This window comes from Apium graveolens, chromosome 10 (assembly GCF_009905375.1).
Source record: "Apium graveolens cultivar Ventura chromosome 10, ASM990537v1, whole genome shotgun sequence".
Lineage (NCBI taxonomy): Eukaryota > Viridiplantae > Streptophyta > Magnoliopsida > Apiales > Apiaceae > Apium > Apium graveolens.
The window spans coordinates 151,853,169-151,872,616 of NC_133656.1; the positions used below are offsets into that span (position 1 = coordinate 151,853,169).

Below are 19,448 nucleotides of genomic sequence, written 5' to 3' on the forward strand. Positions count from 1 at the left end.
GAGCAGGTAATTGATATGTGGCTTGTACTTAACTAATTTTTACTTATGTGTTCTTAGTTTAATATCAATCATTTACATTGTTTTTTTAGTGAACAATAACTATCTGGATGTTACTTGATATGTTGGTGACTTGAACTTTGGTGGTAGATGTTATTGGTTGGATATAATATGTATTCACTGCTCTTTATAAATAGAATCTGATCTCGTTTGAGAGTTATGTGGCTGGCCCTGTTATTTTGTTGAATTAGTAGTTCATAGTGACAAAGCCTCTTATCCAACTAATGTGCTGTTTGGATGATGGGATTAGAACATGGTTAACGACAATACTATTTTTGAGACATTCCCTATCTTCCTTGTAATCTTATATCTTAATATTGTTAGAGAACTGGGTGTTTCTAGAGTACATCTGTAGAATATTTTTGTTTTATAGGTCACAAGTTGATTCAGATTGAAGAACATGCCTCTTCTGAAATCATGAGCTTAAGTTAATCTTTTACATTTATCAAAAAATTTCAATCCCATAAGATTAAAAACATTTGGTAGTTGCATATGCATGCCAACACACTCAGTAGCTCATTTCTTCATCCTTTGGACTTGTAGATAACATTACCTTTTTGTCAATTGCTCAACTTGATATCATTATCCGCAAGTAATAGCTTAGTTCCAGTCAAGAGGAAATTCTGTAATAACAAGCAACAATATATGAAGAGGTCCAGATAGTAATCTCTCTGACTTGATAAAATAGTCCTCCATAACTTACATAATATCAATATAACTTATGGGTTGCTGCTTACACTGTTTCCGGTATAGCTGTTAGCAGGGGATGGCCTAGCTAAGACACTATATTCTCGATATTTATGTTAGCAAGCATGGCTTAGAAAGCATATAACAATAGTTTGGTTTTGAACGATTCTGTAATAAAACTAGATACTTGATATTTATGTTATTGAATATAAGTGTTTAGTTAGTTCATCATTTAAATAGAAAAAAAAAATTGTACATCACTTTTAATATATAAATACTGATGTCTCAAAGGCAATTGTACATCACTTTTAGCAAAGAAAAACTAATGTCAAAAAATTTGATATACATCGCTTTTTCCTAAAAAATTAATGTCAAAGACTGACATGTTCAAGTCTAAACAGAACATAGAGATCACTTTGTTTGTGATAAAACTAATGTCTAAGTGCCAACATAGACATCACCTTTTACTAAATAAATCGATGTTTAATATCTGATTTTACATCACCTAAATGAAAATATTTGATGTCTATGTGGAAAAAACATAGCTCATTATATGTTTAATTTGTTGTAATAGGTGTAATTAATTTATTAAATTATTTATTTCTAACATTTTTTGTAAAAACAATATGCATGAACATCAGTTTTTTTGCCAGAAATGATGTCTAAGCAAGTAAAGACATCGGGTTATGGCCGATGTCTAGAATAGACATCACCGACATCAACATCGGTTGCCAAACAGCATAGACATCGGCCAAAAACCGATGTCTATGGATATTTTTCTTGTAGTGTAATTTTAAGAATATTTGGAATTTGAAATGAGATCTCACGAGATTTGTTAAAACTATACTATGATATATTAAATCAATTTATTTTTCATTTTTCACTTAAAAAAACTAGCTTTTTAAAAAGAATTTTTTTAGATCGATAATATTAATTGATCAAGATAACATTGTACAAATATTTTGAATTATCTTAATATTTTAAATTATTCAAATAAAAGTTATATTTATACTATATTTTACATGTCTTGTTTTTTTGAGTGGAAAGATGTCTTTTTATTGATCATGACCTAATGTGATTTTTTTATTAACAGTCAGTAGGCCTTCCAGTTCCATGCCAAAACTGTGCTCTTTTGTTGCTAGTCATTTTGTCTTCTGCTAGAAGATTGTCGTGATTGTCATTACATTTCTTTCTTTTTCCTCCAGCTCACTTGTCCAGCATGTTCAGTTAGACTCAATGGTAGTATATGTTCAGTTTTTTTCATTGCGTCAATAAAATTTTCAGCTTCCTATATAACTCCTCCAGATGGTTAGCATAACTCTACATCGAAGATGCTGATTGGCCTTGAAATTTTAATTCATTTATGGTTACACTGAAAAAATGTCATGCACTTTTCCTTTCAGTTAATTTTTTTTTATCTTTAAAGAAGTGCAAAGATGTGTTACTCATCACGTGCTTCTTGTTTTAACACATAATACCTCAAGTATTGTGAGGATTTTTGTTTCTATATCCTTAAAATTTGTCCATCATGTTTAATAAGAACTCCTATCATTGTGTATCTTTTTGAGTTATGTTTCAAGTGCATAGTAGGTGCAATTTTTTCTATCAATGCAACCCCTTCGATTGCCAGCATGACCCTACATGAAGAAGATTCTAACTGGCTATGGAATTTTACCTCCAGTACTGTTGATAAATATAATGGGGGGACTTTAGTTGATAAATATAATGGGGGAACTTTAGTTGGTAAATTTCTGTTTGGGATGAACTATGTAAATAATCGATGGTGGATGTCTAGTACTTGCTTTTGTAGTTATGTAGTTTATTTGTATTATGAAGTTTGGTTGGTGGTGGATATATGTACGTACTTGGTATAATCTATGGTAAATCAATGAATGTATGTTTGTTTTTGCGTTTGTTTTGGTTTGGTTAGTTTTGGAATGGTAAAATGGCAGTTGGTATGTTTTTGGATGACTCTTGTTTGGGTTTTGGGCATTTGATTGAAACAGGGGATTCATGAATAAAAAAAAATAAACAAACATCACTTCATGAACAAAATAACTGATGTAAAATGTAGTCAAATAAGACATTTCATACAATAAACTGATGTCATAAGCAGGCACATATATCAGCTCACAAGAAATGACTGATGTAAAACAATATAATAGATATCACATTTTGAAAGAACTGATGTTAAATACACACAAAGACATCGGTTTCATTAAAAAAAGAAAGGTACGACATCGCTTCTGATAAAATACTGATGTAATATGTTAAGTTACACGTCAGTTTAATAAGTTTTTCGATGTTAATGTATCATATTGCTTTATATGTAATAAGTTTAAAATGATATACATGACATATGAATGAATAACTGAAACCATAGTGAAGGTATACATCGAAGAAAAATACATCACATTGCTAAGAAAAAGGATGTCTAAACTGGGTATAGACATCGGCTAATAAGCGATGTGTAATGCACCTACCTTTCTCATCGCATGCAAAGACATCGCTTGGATTTTAAATAGACATCGACTAATAAGCGATGTCTATTGACAAATTTCTAGTAGTGAGTGAAGTCACATATTGTCATAGTCATGCTTTGTTTCTCATAGTTAAATTTTCCTCCCCTCGGAGTTGTGGAATGACATGTAGGCTGTAGCTTATCACGTGCTTTTATTTCATATTTTCTAAATCCTTGAACATTTCCATTATGTTTAGTTAGAACCACCATACCTGTTGCATCTCTTTTAGTTTTTTAAATGTGTCAAAGGTTTTGAGCTTTCAATATAACTCCTTTAGAATTTCAGCATGCCTCTACATGAAGAAGATACCGACTGGCTATGGAATCTTACTTCCTGTGAAGCCACATATTATAATAGTTACACTGATAGAAGACATGATTCTTTCCTTGTAGTTATTTTTTTCCCCAATGAAGGTATACAAATATGGTTACTTGTCACGTGCCTCTGTTTTAACACAAAATGCCTCCAAATATAATAGGATTTTAAGCTTCTAAATCCTTGAACATGTCTATGATGTTTAGTTCAAACTCCTATGGTTGTATTTCTTTTATTTTTTTTCAAGAGCATCATAGGTACAATTTTAATTTTCCATGGAACCCTTCGGAATGTCAGCATGACTCTACATGAAAAAGACACTAACTGCACTAGTACAGAAAGGTCCTTCTGCGTCGCACTTTTTGCATCGGTTAAATATAGATCCGACGCTTAAACACACTTCAAGCATCGGTTGTTACTTTAACCGACGCCTTAGGGCATTTGTGCATGATCTGTTGCGTCGGTCTTTGATACAACCGCCAGTTTTGACCATCTGTAGCGTCGGGCTTTAAAACGCCGATGCAAAAAATCCTATATAGCGTCGGTCTTTATAATGCCGATGCTATAGCTTCTACGTACAGCATCGGCATTTAAAATGCCGACGCTGTAGGTTTGGTTTAAAGAGTCGGCTTGTAAATGTCGACGCTACAAATTTGGTTTGAGCGTCGGCGTTTAATTACCGACGCTGTAGATTTGGTTTAAAGCGTCGTCTTCTGAATGCTGACGCTATAGGTTGTGATTTTTTTTTTAAATAATTCAAAGAAAAAATTGAAGTAATAAAAATTTTAAGTATAATTATAAAATATGAAATAAAATTCATAAATTATGGATGGGAAATTATTAAAATCATTAAAAAATAGTAAAAAATTAAATATCTATGATATACTAAACTCTAAATACTTTTAAAATATAAAAGAAATTAAATAAAATAATTTTATAGTTACAAAAGAATTGATATTTCACCAAAAACAATAAATTAACTAATTAATTTAAATGTTAATTTAGTAGATTTGAAATATTATTTTTCAATTTTTGAAAATTAATTGAAATTTTAATTTTATATAAATAAATACATAGGTGTTAACAATCAGTGGATAATGCACTTAATGCAATTACTCCCCCAACTGTGTTCATAATACACGTTTTTTTTGAAAAAATCTTCTATAATTTTTTTTAAAACATAAGTCATAATTTTCATATTTAGCTATATTAATTATATTATATATTATAATGAAAATTAATCATATAATTGTGTAGAAAATAGATATGTACAAGTATTGTGCGATTAAGTAATCTCCAAGGGAGTATTTTTTTAAAAAAAATTCGAATTTTTTTTTGAAAATAACTAACTTATTACAAAGAAACTAATAAATAATATTTATAAAAGCATTGTCATATATATATGTATGTTACGGGTATATTTATTTATCTATAGTTATTGTCGGGTTTTAAAATATAGATTATGATATTTTTAGAAATATAATTAGTAATTATGTAATTTAATAATTTTAAATGTTAGCAGTTATTTGATATCTTTAATAAATAAATGAAAAATATAATTAATTTTTTGAAGAATATTGGTATATAATTAGCACAAACAAGTATTGTTTTAAAGTAAGTCTATAAATATTTTAAATATTTTAAAAAAAATTGTTTTTATTACCAAAGCAGAACAGACACCCCTCTGTTCTTCTTCCCCGCGGTTAATCTCTATCTCTCGGACTTAGTTGAGAGAGAGATAGAGCGAGACAGAGGTCTTCTATGAGATTACTGGTTCGAATTCTACTATGTTTAATCTACGTGTTTCTGTAAACATATTACTGTAATACACACACACTTATGTTTGTATGTATATGTATGTATAATCTAGGGTTTTGAACTTTTGATGCTCGATTAGTTGTTTAACTTAATTACGAAATTCTTCTTGTAGATAGAGAATCTGATTCTACTTACGTCTCCGAAATCGGGCATCAGTTCTTTTGCGGGTCTGCTAATTGGGTTGTACTCAGTACACATCTATTGCAGGTATGTATATGGAGTTCAATTAAGTTTTGATTTTTTAATTGAGTTTTTTGTGTATATTTAAGGGGTTTGTATGTATATATAAATGGTCGACATTAACTGGTTTGTATTCTTAATTTGCTAGCATCCAATTAAAAGTATAAGATTTTGTATTCTTGGTAATCATATTTTTATTCTATTTATTTTGTTTGAGTTTATTGCTTAAAAGTATGATTTTATACCTTATTACCCATTGCAAATATTAGGCATCTGGTGGGAAATATAAATCTACTATGCTTGTATGTATTGTTTGGTGAATCTTGTAAATTTATAATCTGAATTTTTCTTGTTTGTATAGTGTATCTGATTGTCTGCCTTAGTGTATGTGCTATGCCATCGTCGTATGCCAACCAACTACCTATTCTAATAATATACATTCAAGCATAAAGTCTAAATTAATTAGTCTAACAAAAAAGATATATTAATAAATGTTGCCTTGTCTTTTGTATATTTTTTAGAAATCTAAAATGGATCGTCATACATGGATGTACAAAATACCACGTATATCACAAGAGTATGTTGATGGAGTTGACAAGTTCATTGAATGTGCGGAGCTAAATGTAAAGAAAAAGAAAATGGAATTAAGAAAAGAAGACATGATCACCTGTCCATGTCGTGATTGTTTTAATTTAAAAAAGTATCCTAGTGTTATGACAGTGCGTGATCATCTATTTCGGCGTGGTTTCATGAATAATTATACTAAGTGGATTTGGCATGGCGAAGGAATATATTCTGAAAATACAAATAAACCTGATGATGATTATGGAAGTAATAGAGATAGTATTCCTATCAATAAAGAAGATGATGAGGAAAATGATATGGTTGATGAGATGATCCATGATGTTGAAGATCTTTTAATGCACCAACCGAAAGTTCTTGAGAACTTGGTTGATGATTCCAAAAAACTTCTCTATCCAGGGTGCACTGATCGTTTTACTAGGTTATCAACAACCTTGAGGTTGTGTAAGCTCAAAGTAAAGAACGGGTGGAGTGATAAGAGTTTCACGGAAATGCTAAAACTTCTATCAGAAATGCTTCCACCAAATAACGAGCTTCCCACTTCCACCTATGAGGCAAAAAAGATACTGTGTCTGATGGGTATGAATGTAAAAAAGATACATGCATGTCCTAATGATTGTGTGTTATTTCAAAATGAGCATGAACATCTGCACACATGTCCAAAATGCGGAGCCTCTAGGTATAAGCGGGAGGGAAGTAATTCTTCTACTAGTCACAAGAAGAGGCCTCCTGTGAAGGTTTTACGGTATTTTCCCATTGTGGAATGATTTAAACGTATGTTTGCAAATGTGAACGATGCAAAGCTTATGAGGTGGCACATGGAAGGAAGAAAATTAGATGGGATGCTCTGACACCCTGCTGACTCTCCACAGTGGAGAACCGTTGATGAAAAGTTCCCGGAATTTGGTCAAGAAGCTAGAAATATTCGACTTGGACTTTGTGCAGATGGCATGAACCCATATCGCACTCTAAGCTCTCAACATAGCACTTGGCCAGTTCTTCTAACGATTTATAACTTGCCTCCTTGGTTATGCATGAAACGCAAGTATATCATGTTGACATTGCTAATCCCCGGTCCTAAAGAAGCCGGAAATAACATAGATGTATATCTGCGGCCACTTATTGAAGATCTAAAGTTATTGTGGGATCAAGGAGAGAGGGTGTATGATGCATACAACCAAGAAAATTTTACCATGCGTGCCATGATTTTTTGCACCATAAGTGATTTTCCTGGCTATGGAAACCTTTCAGGGTACAGTATTAAAGGAGCTAATGCATGTCCGATTTGTGAAGAAGCTACGATTGACATTCGTCTAAAAAATTGCAAAAAAAATATATACATGGGTCATCGTACATTTCTTCCCCTTGCTCACCCTTATCTCAAGAGGAAAAGGTCTTTTGATGGGACTATCGAGACTCGAGTGGCTCGATTGCCTTTAACCGGGAAGGAGGTGTTTGAACGAGTAAAAAATATTGATGTTGTACTTGGGAAGATGTATAAAAAGCCAACCACCAGTAGCATTTGGAAGAAAAGATCTATATTTTGGGATCTACCATATTGGGAGCACTTGCAAGTTAGACACTGTCTTGATTTTATGCATATCGAAAAAAATGTCTGTGAAAGCATTACCGGAACACTTTTGAATATACCTGGTAAGACAAAGGATGGGGTGAAAGCCAGATTAGACCTGCAAGAGATGGGTGTACAAACAGAGTTAGCACCACAACAATCTGGTAAACGTGCATATCTACCTCCAGCGTGTTATACTTTGTCAAGGAAAGAGAAAATTAGCTTTTGTGAGTGTTTATCTGGCGTGAAAGTTCCATCTGGATATTCCTCAAACCCTAAAAATTCTGTCTCAATGAAAGATTTGAAGCTGGTCGGTATGAAGTCACATGATTGTCACGTATTAATGCAACATCTACTACCGATTGCAATTCGAGGCATATTACCAAAGCATGTGAGAGTGGTTATCACAAAACTGTGTTACTTTTTTAATGCTATAAACAGTAAGGTCATTGATCCCATGACATTGGATAAGTTGCAAGCTGATATTATTGTCACACTTTGTGAATTTGAAATGTATTTCCTACACTCATTCTTTGACATTATGGTCCATTTAGTTATGCATCTTGTGAAGGAGATTAAAATTTGTGGTCCTTTATATTTGCGTCAAATGTATCCTTTTGAGAGATTCTTGTGTATCTTAAAAGCATATGTGAGAAATCGATATCTACCTGAAGCCAGCATAGTTGAAGGATATTCGGTTGAAGAGACCATTGAATTTTGCACAGACTATTTAGCATCTACTGATTCAGTTGGAATTCCAAGATCTCGTCACGAAGGAAGACTTCAAGGACAGGGGACATTGGGCCACAAAATGATCTCTCCCAGTGCCGAAATGTTTGATAGAGCCCATCTCTTTGTATTGCAACACATGACAGAAGTTAATCCTTACTTACAAGAGTACATAGTCGAGATTCGACAAATACATCCTTCTAAGAGTGGAAAATGGGTTACAAGTGAACACAACCGATCGTTTCGTAAATGGTTTAAAAATCGAGTGATGTCTCAATATTCAGAAAATCATTCCATCATTTCCAATACGCTAAAATGGTTAGCATATGGCCCTGACATACCCGTGAGATCTTACCAAGCATTTGATGTTAATGGGTATACTTTCTACATAAAATGTCAAGATGACAAGAGCACTGTGCAGAATAGCGGGGTATCTGTAGAAGCTTCATCAACAGAATTTGAAAGGGGAAATTCTATCACATCGCGAGATATAAAGAAGTCATACTACGGGGCGATTAGCCATAACACATAATCGTGACTATTAACGTCAACGGGAAGCAGCTGATTACATGACAAATGTTTTAGTAGAAAATAAAAGAAAACCTTTTATCTTAGCACCATACATCCAAGAGTACGAACAAAATAAGTCTATATCACTAATTTTATTACTAGTGTAATCCAAAATATTTATTACATATGTTTGTATCATTGTAGCAACCATTGGATATTGCTCCTGTTTTATCTCAAGGAAAGTGTTATATATGTGTTTGATCCATTGAAACAAGAACGGAAAATACGCTTGGCAACACCTGCCCTGACGTAAGTTAAATATGAATTTTAGTTTTGCATAATGAATTGTTCTAATTTCATAATAAATGTGAATAATGATGTATGCTTAATTCACGGGGTGTATAAATTATACATACGAGAAGGTGGATTAATGAATAATAGAAAAGAATTTCTCTGGCATCATTCTGAGGTTCAGGTATTACTTGTTTACATGTTTGATCTTTTTTTTTGTTTTTTTATACATAACTTGAAAAATGATGTTGCTTTATGTGTAGTGTCCTCAACAAGAAGGAGGCACGGAGTGTGGTTTTTTCGTTATGAGGTACATGCATGACATAATCATGCTTTCTCAAAAAAATTCCACCATAAATTGGAAAGTGGTAAGAAAAATAATCTCAACATTATTTTACAAATATTGATCAAATAAAGATTTTTTTTTTACTTTGTCTTTCATATTTTGAAGGGTCTTGGTTCAAGGAACTATACCAAAAAGGAAATTAAAGAGATACAAGAGCTTTGGGCACAATTTTTTACTTTAGAATGTTTCTAACAAGGTAATTTCTTTTAATATTTAGATCCTCCATTTATGCTATAAGTACTTGATAGAAGCATATAACCATTTTATAATTAAATGTGTTGGTTGATTTTATTTGTTTACAATATGTGTGGAGAAGCATAAAAGCATTTCTTACCTTCCAATTTCAAACATTTAACTGAAATATAGAATCTTCGTGTTGGTTATAATTTGCATGATTGTGAATTTATTTTTTATTGAACATTTCAGAGAAAAATGAGAACGGATGGTCTAGCATTTAAAAGCATCTCATGTTCGTGTCAAAAGACAATATGTAGTTTTGCGATCTCGATTTACAGAAAGAAAAGGGGGACTTGAAGATTTTGAAGTACTAGTTTGGGGAGATACATTATGTGTTATTTTATCTGTAAGTGAACCATAATAGAAAGAGTTGGATGGTATTTGTAATTCAATATATACTTTTCTTCCAAGATTGGTATATTTAAATTTTCTAAATTTATTGTAATATAAAATTTTTAAGTTGTACAATTTAATTTTTTGTTGTATAGTATTTTTGGGATTTTAGTATTAATTGTATAATGAAACAGGTTTACAGAAAATATATAAAATATCAATAAAAAACAGGAAAAAACATAATTTTTCAGTGGCAAAAAGCGTCGGCATTCTAGCTAACCGACGCTATAAATGAAAAGCAAGTGTGTCGGCATTTATGCTAACTGATGCATTTGGTGAGAAGCAATAGCGTCGGTTAACAAACAGGCGAACCAGCGCAACAGGTGACAAGCAAGTGCATCGGCATTTTAGTGAACCGACGCAACAGGTGAGAACCAATAGCGTCGGCATTGGATATAACCGACGCAAATAATCAAACCAAAAGTGTCGGCATTTTGTCCAACCGACGCATTGCAATGCGACAAATAGCGTCGGTTATATATATAACACCGACGCTATAAGTCAATCTACAGCGTCGGTTGATTAACCTATGACGTGTGTCGTTTAACCGACGCAATTAATGTTTCTGTGTCGCTCGTTTAACCGACGTTATAGGTCAATACCTATAGCGTCTCCCACACTTACTTCGCCACTTGACCGACGCCGTAGTGTTGTTTTAACCGACGCTAAAAGTCCAGTCTGCACTAGTGCTGGCTATGGAATTTTATATCCCGTGAAGCCACATATAGTCATAGTTACAGTGATAGATTTCATGCTTCTTTCCCCCTATTCAATTTTTTTTCTCCCTTATAAAGAAGGGATAGGTCTGTAGCTGACAAGTAGTATCTGTTCTTGGATAAACCTCGGGGTGAGCAGGGCATTCAGTTCCCATACCAGAATTCCTAGTTTTCTTTTTCTGATAGTAGAATGAAGTGATTGTTATCATCTTTCTTTCTATTTTACACTGGCTCAATGTCAGTGCACAACTGATTCAAATCTAGGCACCGGAATCCTAGGTGATATCTTGGTGCTCTGAGAAATATGGTCAACAGTCAAGTATTGTGTACTAACTACTCTCTATGTATCTTTGTTTTGGTTTTGTAAGATATTTGGATGCTGACATTATCTGTGCATCTTTTGTGGATTGCTGATGCTTACTGTGCATGAGAAGCAATTCTATATCTCATTTGCTACAATTTTTGATTTGTTTGATTCACTTTGAGTTGCTTTTGTTTTTATTCGTACCTGATAATTTGCTAATGCTACAACTTTTCAGGATTCGTTAGATTTAGTATTCGAATAAAACTCCTTCATCTCTCTTTGGTAATATTTAATACATTTTATTGCTGAGGCAGAACATAGATGTGTCTGAAGCGATTCAAAAGGTTGCCACTGCCTATGACAGTAAAATTGTTGAAGGCGTTCTTAGTCATCAACTCAAACAGTTTGTGATTGATGGAAACAAAGTTGTCTTGAGTGTTTCAAACCCTGATACAAAAGTTGACACCGCAGAGTTTGAGGAGAATGAAGAGGGGTGTATTCAATCAAGATTTTAAAGGATTTTTTTGGATTTTTGAAATCAAGAGGTATTCAATTTGAATTTTAAAAAATCCTTTAAAATCTGATGGTATTCAATAGAGATTAGAAAAAGTCTATCAAAATCTGAGTGTATTTAATTTAGATTTTAAAAAGTCGACTCAAATCTGACGGTATTCAATTTGGATTTTTAAAAATCCATCAAAATCTGATGGTATTCAAAAGTCGGTAGATTTTTTTTTATTTGAAAAAGTGGTGGATTTTGATGGATTTGCTAGTTCATTTTTAATCTTTTGAAATCTCTTTAAAATAAATGAGATTTTGAATGATTTCAGGAAAACTTCACAAAATCAGCAAGACTCTGCAAGATTTTTCTATCAACTCCGACAAAATCCACGAACAATTAAAATCAGTGAAAATCTTTTAAAATTCATGGATTATTTTCAATTTTTTAAAATCTGAAATGAATACACCCCCAGAAGTTTATGCAATTGACATTGTCACCAGCACAGGAGAAGGGAAGGTGAGATTGATTTCTCTAATATGGAATAAAATATATCACTTTCATTATAGTACGATACATGAAATTGATACAAATTTATTGTTTGTGTTTGTCTAAAAAAAGCACGAGTTCTTAAAATGTTCTCAGCTTAATTTTAGATAGGTCCTATCTCGTCATTTACTGGTATAATTAAAGCTAATGGAGTATTGATTGATTATATCTGCTTAAATTGAGGATATTAGAGCATCTCTAACAACTCCTAATCAAACTCCTAACCCAAACATAACCCACTCCACTGGTTACTGTAAATCTAGGCTACATTCATTTGTTTTAAAAAAATTATATGTATAATCATGTAAACATGCATTTAAAACAAGTTCATGGTACTTTTTTTTATCAGGAAATGGTAATTTAATTCATTAAGATAAGTTAATCCTACGTGAACTGGTTAGAAGTTAAGTATTTTTTATACTTAAATTTATAGATTATATGTATTATTATAAAACATAGAGAAAATATTTTAAATTGTTAGTAATATACACAAAAATATTGTATATAATTATTGGTTATATGTTATTCAGGAAAAAAATATATTAGTTATATGTTAAATGTATAAATACATATATATGAAACTGAAAAAATAGAAAACTAATCAAATCTCATTTCTTATATTTGGGACATATTTTTTCCTTGTTTTCACTGGTTTTCTAAGAAAAGGGAAACTCATAAAATTTTGGAAAATTTAGAGATAGAAAACTAGAAAACTTTTCTGTAACAGTCCCTAAGTTTTTAGGAGTGAAATTAATTGTACGAAATTGTTGTTGGAGGAAAATTTAGGAGATTGTTGGAAATGTTGTTTGTTGCTTTAGGAATATATTTATAGCTTTTAAATGTAGTAGAAAGTACTGTAATTGTTATATATGCTAAACTACTCCTTGGTATCCTTGAACATTACAGCCCAAGTTGTTGGATGAAAAGCAGACAACTATTTATAAAAGAGCTTTGGACAAGAATTATCACTTGAAAATGAAAGCATCAAGTTTCATATTCAGTGAGATTAGTCAAAAGTTTCCAATTATGCCATTCACAGCAAGGTTTGTCACTTTTTAAAATATACATGTGCAAGTTACAACCTGTTTTCATATATCTAATCATTATCACCTATAGAATCCTAAAATGTTGTCTGACAGGGCTTTGGAAGAGAAACGAGCTCGTCTTGGATTAGTAGAGTGTGTTAATCATGATCTTCTGCAACCATATCCGGTTCTTCATGAGAAACCTGGTAAGACTTTATTGTGATACAGAATCATTATTAGATGTACCCTAAAATATAACTTAATTTGTTTTATTGTATTTTTACTGGCTGATGATTTTTTTCTTGTGTGCAGGTGATTACGTTGCACATATCAAGTTCACTGTTCTGCTGATGCCAAATGGATCGGACCGGATCACTTCTCACTCTTTGCAGGAGTTGGAACCTTCAAGAGCCGTAGATGATCCTGTAATTAATGCCTGGTTAGCACTTGGGACTAGAACAAAGAAGAAAGGTGGTGGTAGGAAAAAGAAAGATACGGTGAATAGGCACGATGGATAGGATATATCCAAGTTCATTTCTGCTGATATTATGAAAATTTTATCACTTTAAATCTTATTCTTTTTAAGATAAGCAATTTACTAAAATAGAAAGGAAAAAAGAATACGTGTTTCTAGTGCAAACTAGGACTTGTTTTTTGTTTTTTTTTATAATGCAGGAAAGAAGGGTGATAAAGGTGAAGAATCAAAAGAGGCAGGGTCTGTTGATGCTCCAACGAATGACAGTGCGCAGCAAGAATAGTTCTTTTGAGTCTTAACCTTTTTACAGCTACTCCATTATACCGGGCAAAGTTGCTCATGAACTCTTTTTGTTGGTATGGAATGCTGAATCCCCACTGTGCCAGATTGCCTGGTCCTTGTACATAAATTAACTTGCAGTTGGGTATGGCTTGTAAGAAAAATGTTTTAGTAACCAACAAGAAAGAGGTGATTAAGAGTGTTCAGCAGAATTTGTATTCATTTGTTCCTATGTAGTTCGGTAATCGATTGGAAGAAGTCTGAATGAAAAATTCCAAAAATAGAATTTTCTTTTTAAACAGAAGTTCCCGGATTGCCGGTTTCAGCCAAAGCTGATCGGATACATGTGAGCAGAAGTGTATGTGAGCAAAAATAGCTGATAGATGTAAAAAATTCTATTTAAAAAAATCGAATCCTATTTTTGTTAAAAATAGAACACTTGTGCACAAGTGTTCAGCTTCGAGGCATGCAGTTAACAAGTCAAAGAGATTATCCAGATGAGAGATTGAAGAAGAAAGCAATATCTAAGAACGGGGAAGTCATTGTATACAAGTCAAAGAGATCATCTAAGAACGGGGCTGCTGCGAGCCAAGTTATTGTATGGGCATTCATACAAATTTTTCTAGAGAAAATTTCAAGAGTAGTTTCAAAAAAAAAAATTAAAAACTAACTTAAAATTTTCAAAAATACAAAAAAAGAAAATGTTATCAAAAGTTCAAGATAATAAAATATATAAATTAATAGCAACTAAAAAAAGGAGAATACGTAACTCATATTTAAAAAATGATTGGGTTGGGTTTGGGCCTGTACTTGTCACAGAATATGTTAGTAACTAAAATTCTTACTACATTCATAACTAATATTTTTATTGGCAGATCATGTGGATAAATTACTTCAACTTAAGTTTAAATAATTTCATATATATGAGCAGATTTTTGGATTTTTCAGTAAATTTGAGATCAAGTGATAATAGTTTGAGGGCTTCTTGCCCGAATCTTGAAGAATATTTAAGGCATAATTTTGTTTCTGATATTGATGAAAATGTCATGTTTTTGAGTTGAAAGTTATAAAAGAGTGTTTACCTAAAGAATCTTCAAAACATGATGTTATTTCTATATTAACAGAAATGTCATGTTTCTTGTGTCCAAAATTATAGAGGAATATTTACCTATAGAAGTAAAATAGCTCTTTGATATATTTAATTTTTTGAAAATTATGAAGGTTGCTATCATATTGCGTTTGAATATTATTAACCACTCCGGTTATACTGATTTGTGTATAATAAAAAAAATTAAGTTAAAATTGATTATGTCGTATCTCCGCTCTTATATGTCACACAAGATTGATTGAGTTAGCTATGTTATCAATTTGAAAAAATATGTTGCATATTGTGATTTCAAAGAATTGATTGATAATTTTGCTATATGATGAGAACAATTTTTAACTCATGAGTTATACTTTGCTTGAAAATTTACGATTAAACTTTTTAGAAAAATTATCAAAATTTTTACCATTTTTAGATAATTATAAAAAAAAACACTTTTCTAAACTTTGTTTACGATTTTTCTGTTTTTTAATTTTTTTACAAAAATACGATTTGCAATCAAAATCAACAATACATGTAATTTTAAGGCCTCGTCAGTATTTTGTAACTCAGGATACTGAGTGAACCACTAACTTGTGAACAATTGTGAGTGAATCTTTCAACAAGCAAACCTAGTGCGCACAATGCATCATACTTTCCTTTTCTCTCTATATCGTGTGCGCTTCTAAAGGGTAAATAAACACCAATGTGGAGCTCTAGTGGCTGAAACACAATACCAGAGAGGCAATTGGCAAAACCAAGCCGAACAAATGTGTTAATCTGTTTCGGCTGAACCCGATCAACAAAAATTACAGCTCCTACTACAATTTACTGCAAACATCGAATAGTGCCTGGTTGATTATCGGATGGCAACGAACATGTGTAATTACCGCTAATTCCTTCATTTTCAGTGTAACTGATAAAATTAGCAAACTTTATGTTATTGATAATTTTGTAATCGTATTTAATACTCCCTCCGTCCCTAAACACGTTTCATATTTGTGTTGGACACGTTTGCCAATGCACACTTTTAATTGTTAATATCTTTAAATTCGTATTAGTATTAAATATAAAAATTTCTGATAAATACGAATCCAACGAGATCACTAATATTATAGATTAGACGTAAATTAGTAGTCAATCGCTTATCGTGAACAGTATTGAAAGTCAAAAGAGGAAACGTTTAACGGGACGGAGGGAGTATTTATTATCATTATCATTGCTGGATTATTTGATTGTTAGGACTATGGTGTTACCACAATCCTTTACAACCACCTCTCTGCACAACGGCAATTCGGTTAATCTTCTTCTGTACACACTCTTGTATAACTTGTGATAATTCCATATCACCCCTGGTCTTCTCCTTCTACCCGGACTCAGCCTCTATTTATGCGAAAATGATGGTGTTTGTGATGTAGCCGTAGGAGAATGAGATGGTGTCGGAGAAGAAAGGGTAAAGGGTAATATGAGAATTAAACGGATAGATAGGTAATGGTGTGTATATAGGTGTGTAGATAGTAAAAATTCAGTAACGCCTATACACTTTTTGATCAGCTTTTATAAGCTTTTCATTAGGGTTTAGTTATAGGCTTTTTATTAGGGTTAGAGCTGTTCGCGAACCGAGCCGTTCGCGAACAAGCTCGAGCTCGGCTCGTTAAGGGCTCGGCTCGGCTCGGCTCGTTAAGGGTTCGAACTCGAGCTCGAACACAAAAATGTGTTCGTTAAGAAAACGAGCTCGAGCCGAACTTTTGACATGTTCGGCTCGAGCTCGGCTCGGCTCGTCTCGAAAAAAAAATTAAAAAATATATATTTTATATATATTTAATTATTATGAATTTGATTCAGATTTTTTATAAATATTTTTAAATTATTGAACTATATGAATGTCAAAATATATATTTTAGTAATTTGAAAAAATTCAGATATTAAAAATTAATTTTTTAATTTGATATTTTAATAATTAACAAGTGATTTGACTAGTACTTGTAACTAGTATTTATTTCCTGATCGGTGTTTCGATTTTTTGAAATTATTTAAAAATTATCCAACCGTACGGATGTCAAGATCTATATATTTAAGTTATATAATAAAAAATTTAGAAAAAATAAATATATTTGGTTGGCTATTTTAACAGTTAACTAGTAGTTTGACAAGTATTTCTCCCATATTAATGTTTCGATTTTTTAAAAAATATTTATGAATGATCCAACCGTACGGATGTTAATATCTATATATTTTAGTAATATGACAAATTTTTTAGAAAAAAATAAATGTATTTGATTTGTTATTTTAACAGTCAACCGGTGTTTTAACCTTTACTTGTAACTAGTGTTTAGTCTCATATTAATGTTTCAATTTTTAAAAAATATTTATGAATGATCCAACCGTACGTATGTTAATATATATATATATTTTAGTGACATGATAAAAATTTTAGAAAAAAATAAATTTATTTTGTTTTGTTATTTTAACAATCAACCAATTGTTTGAACAGTACTTAGAACTAGTGTTTAGTCTCATATTATGTTTCAATTTTTTTAAAAATATTTATGAATGATCCAACCGTGCGGATGTTAAGATCTATATATTTTAGTGACATGACAAAAGTTTTAGAAAAAAATAAATGTATTTGGTTTGTTATTTTAACAGTCAACCGGTGTTTTGACCTTTACTTGTAACTAGTGCTTAGTCTCATATTAATGTTTTAATTTTTAAAAAATATTTATGAATGATCCAACCGTACGGATGTTAATATCTATATATTTTAGTGACATGACAAAAGTTTTAGAAAAAATAAATGTATTTGGTTTGTTATTTTAACAGTCAACCGGTGTTTTGACCTTTACTTGTAAATAGTGCTTAGTCTCATATTAATGTTTTATTTTTTAAAAAATATTTATGAATGATCCAACCGTACGGATGTTAATATTTATATATTTTAGTGACATGATAAAAATTTTAGAAAAAAATAAATTTATTTTGTTTGTTATTTTGACAATCAACCACTTGTTTGAACAATACTTAGAACTAGTGTTTAGTCTCATATTAATGTTTCAATTTTTTAAAAAATATTTATGAATGATCCAACCGTACGGATGTTAATATCTATATATTTTAGTGACATGATAAAAATTTTAGAAAAAAATAAATTTATTTTGTTTGTTATTTTGACAATCAACCACTTGTTTGAACAATACTTGTAACTAGTGTTTAGTCTCGTATTCATGTTTTGATTTTTTTAAAATATTTATAGATGATCCAACCATACGGATGTTAAGATCTATATATTTTAGTGATATGACAAACAATTTAGAAAAAAATAAATGTATTCGATTTGTTATTTTAACAGTCAACCAGTGTTTTGACTTGTACTTGTAATTAGTGTTTAGTATCGTATTAATGTTTCGATTTTTTTAAAAATATTTATTAATGATCCAACCGTACGGATGTTAAGATCAATATATTTTAGTGATATGACAAAATTTTTAGAAAAAAATAAAAGTATTTGGTTTGTTATTTTAACAGTCAACCGGTGTTTTGACCAGAATTTTTTAATTCAGCTCGGCTCGGCTCGTTTTGATGGAGAAAGCTCGTGTTCGGCTCGTGTTCGGCTCGGTTCGACTCGATTTTGTTCGATAAAAGCTCGTGTTCGGCTCGTTCGTTAACGAGCTCGAGCTCGAACACAGATTTTTGTTCGTTAAGAAAGCTCGGCTCGTCAGAAAAAAAATTAAAGCTCGGCTCGGTTCGATCAAAACTCGGCTCGACTCGGTTCGTGAACAGCCCTAATTAGGGTTTAGTACCTTTGATCTGGACCGTAGGTGAGCATTGGATTGAGGACGACTGTGATGAGCCAACATATCATCGGGTTCTGGGTCCGATTCCGGGTCACCTGGACGGTGGGGATGTTACCACGTGTCGAGAGCCCTTCAGTCATTTGTTAATCGGGCCATGGGCTCCTCTTTTTGGACCTAAACTAATATGCTCTATCAACTTGCACTCCTTAGTAATACAGTAGTACCAAAGAATTAGTAGTATTGGTATATGGGTATATGATTAAGTCCAGGGGTAGTTACTTTAACATTATAAATAGTAAGGAGTGTACTCTCTGATTATGCAGGATGAATATGAAAAGGGAATTGTTCCCCTAATATGTCTCTCTCTAAAACTATGTCTTCCTCTACAGGTTTATATATCTGATTCATCCGTTCTCTGTACATTTTTGTCTAAATTGTGCTGTTTCAATCCGATTCTATGCTATATTGATATCTGTATGTTACATC

At 31.9% G+C, this 19,448-nt stretch overlaps 1 protein-coding gene across 1 annotated transcript; it reads left to right on the forward strand.

Annotated features, from left to right (window-relative positions):
* The first annotated feature begins 13,217 nt into the window (after window positions 1-13,217).
* On the forward strand, window positions 13,218-14,448 carry LOC141693254 (ERBB-3 BINDING PROTEIN 1-like). Its single transcript, XM_074498279.1, has 3 exons — window positions 13,218-13,348; window positions 13,445-13,536; window positions 13,643-14,448. Exons 1-3 carry the CDS (start codon window positions 13,281-13,283, stop codon window positions 13,846-13,848), a joined length of 366 nt encoding a protein of 121 aa, XP_074354380.1. The 5' UTR covers window positions 13,218-13,280; the 3' UTR covers window positions 13,849-14,448.
* The last annotated feature ends 5,000 nt before the right edge of the window (window positions 14,449-19,448 follow it).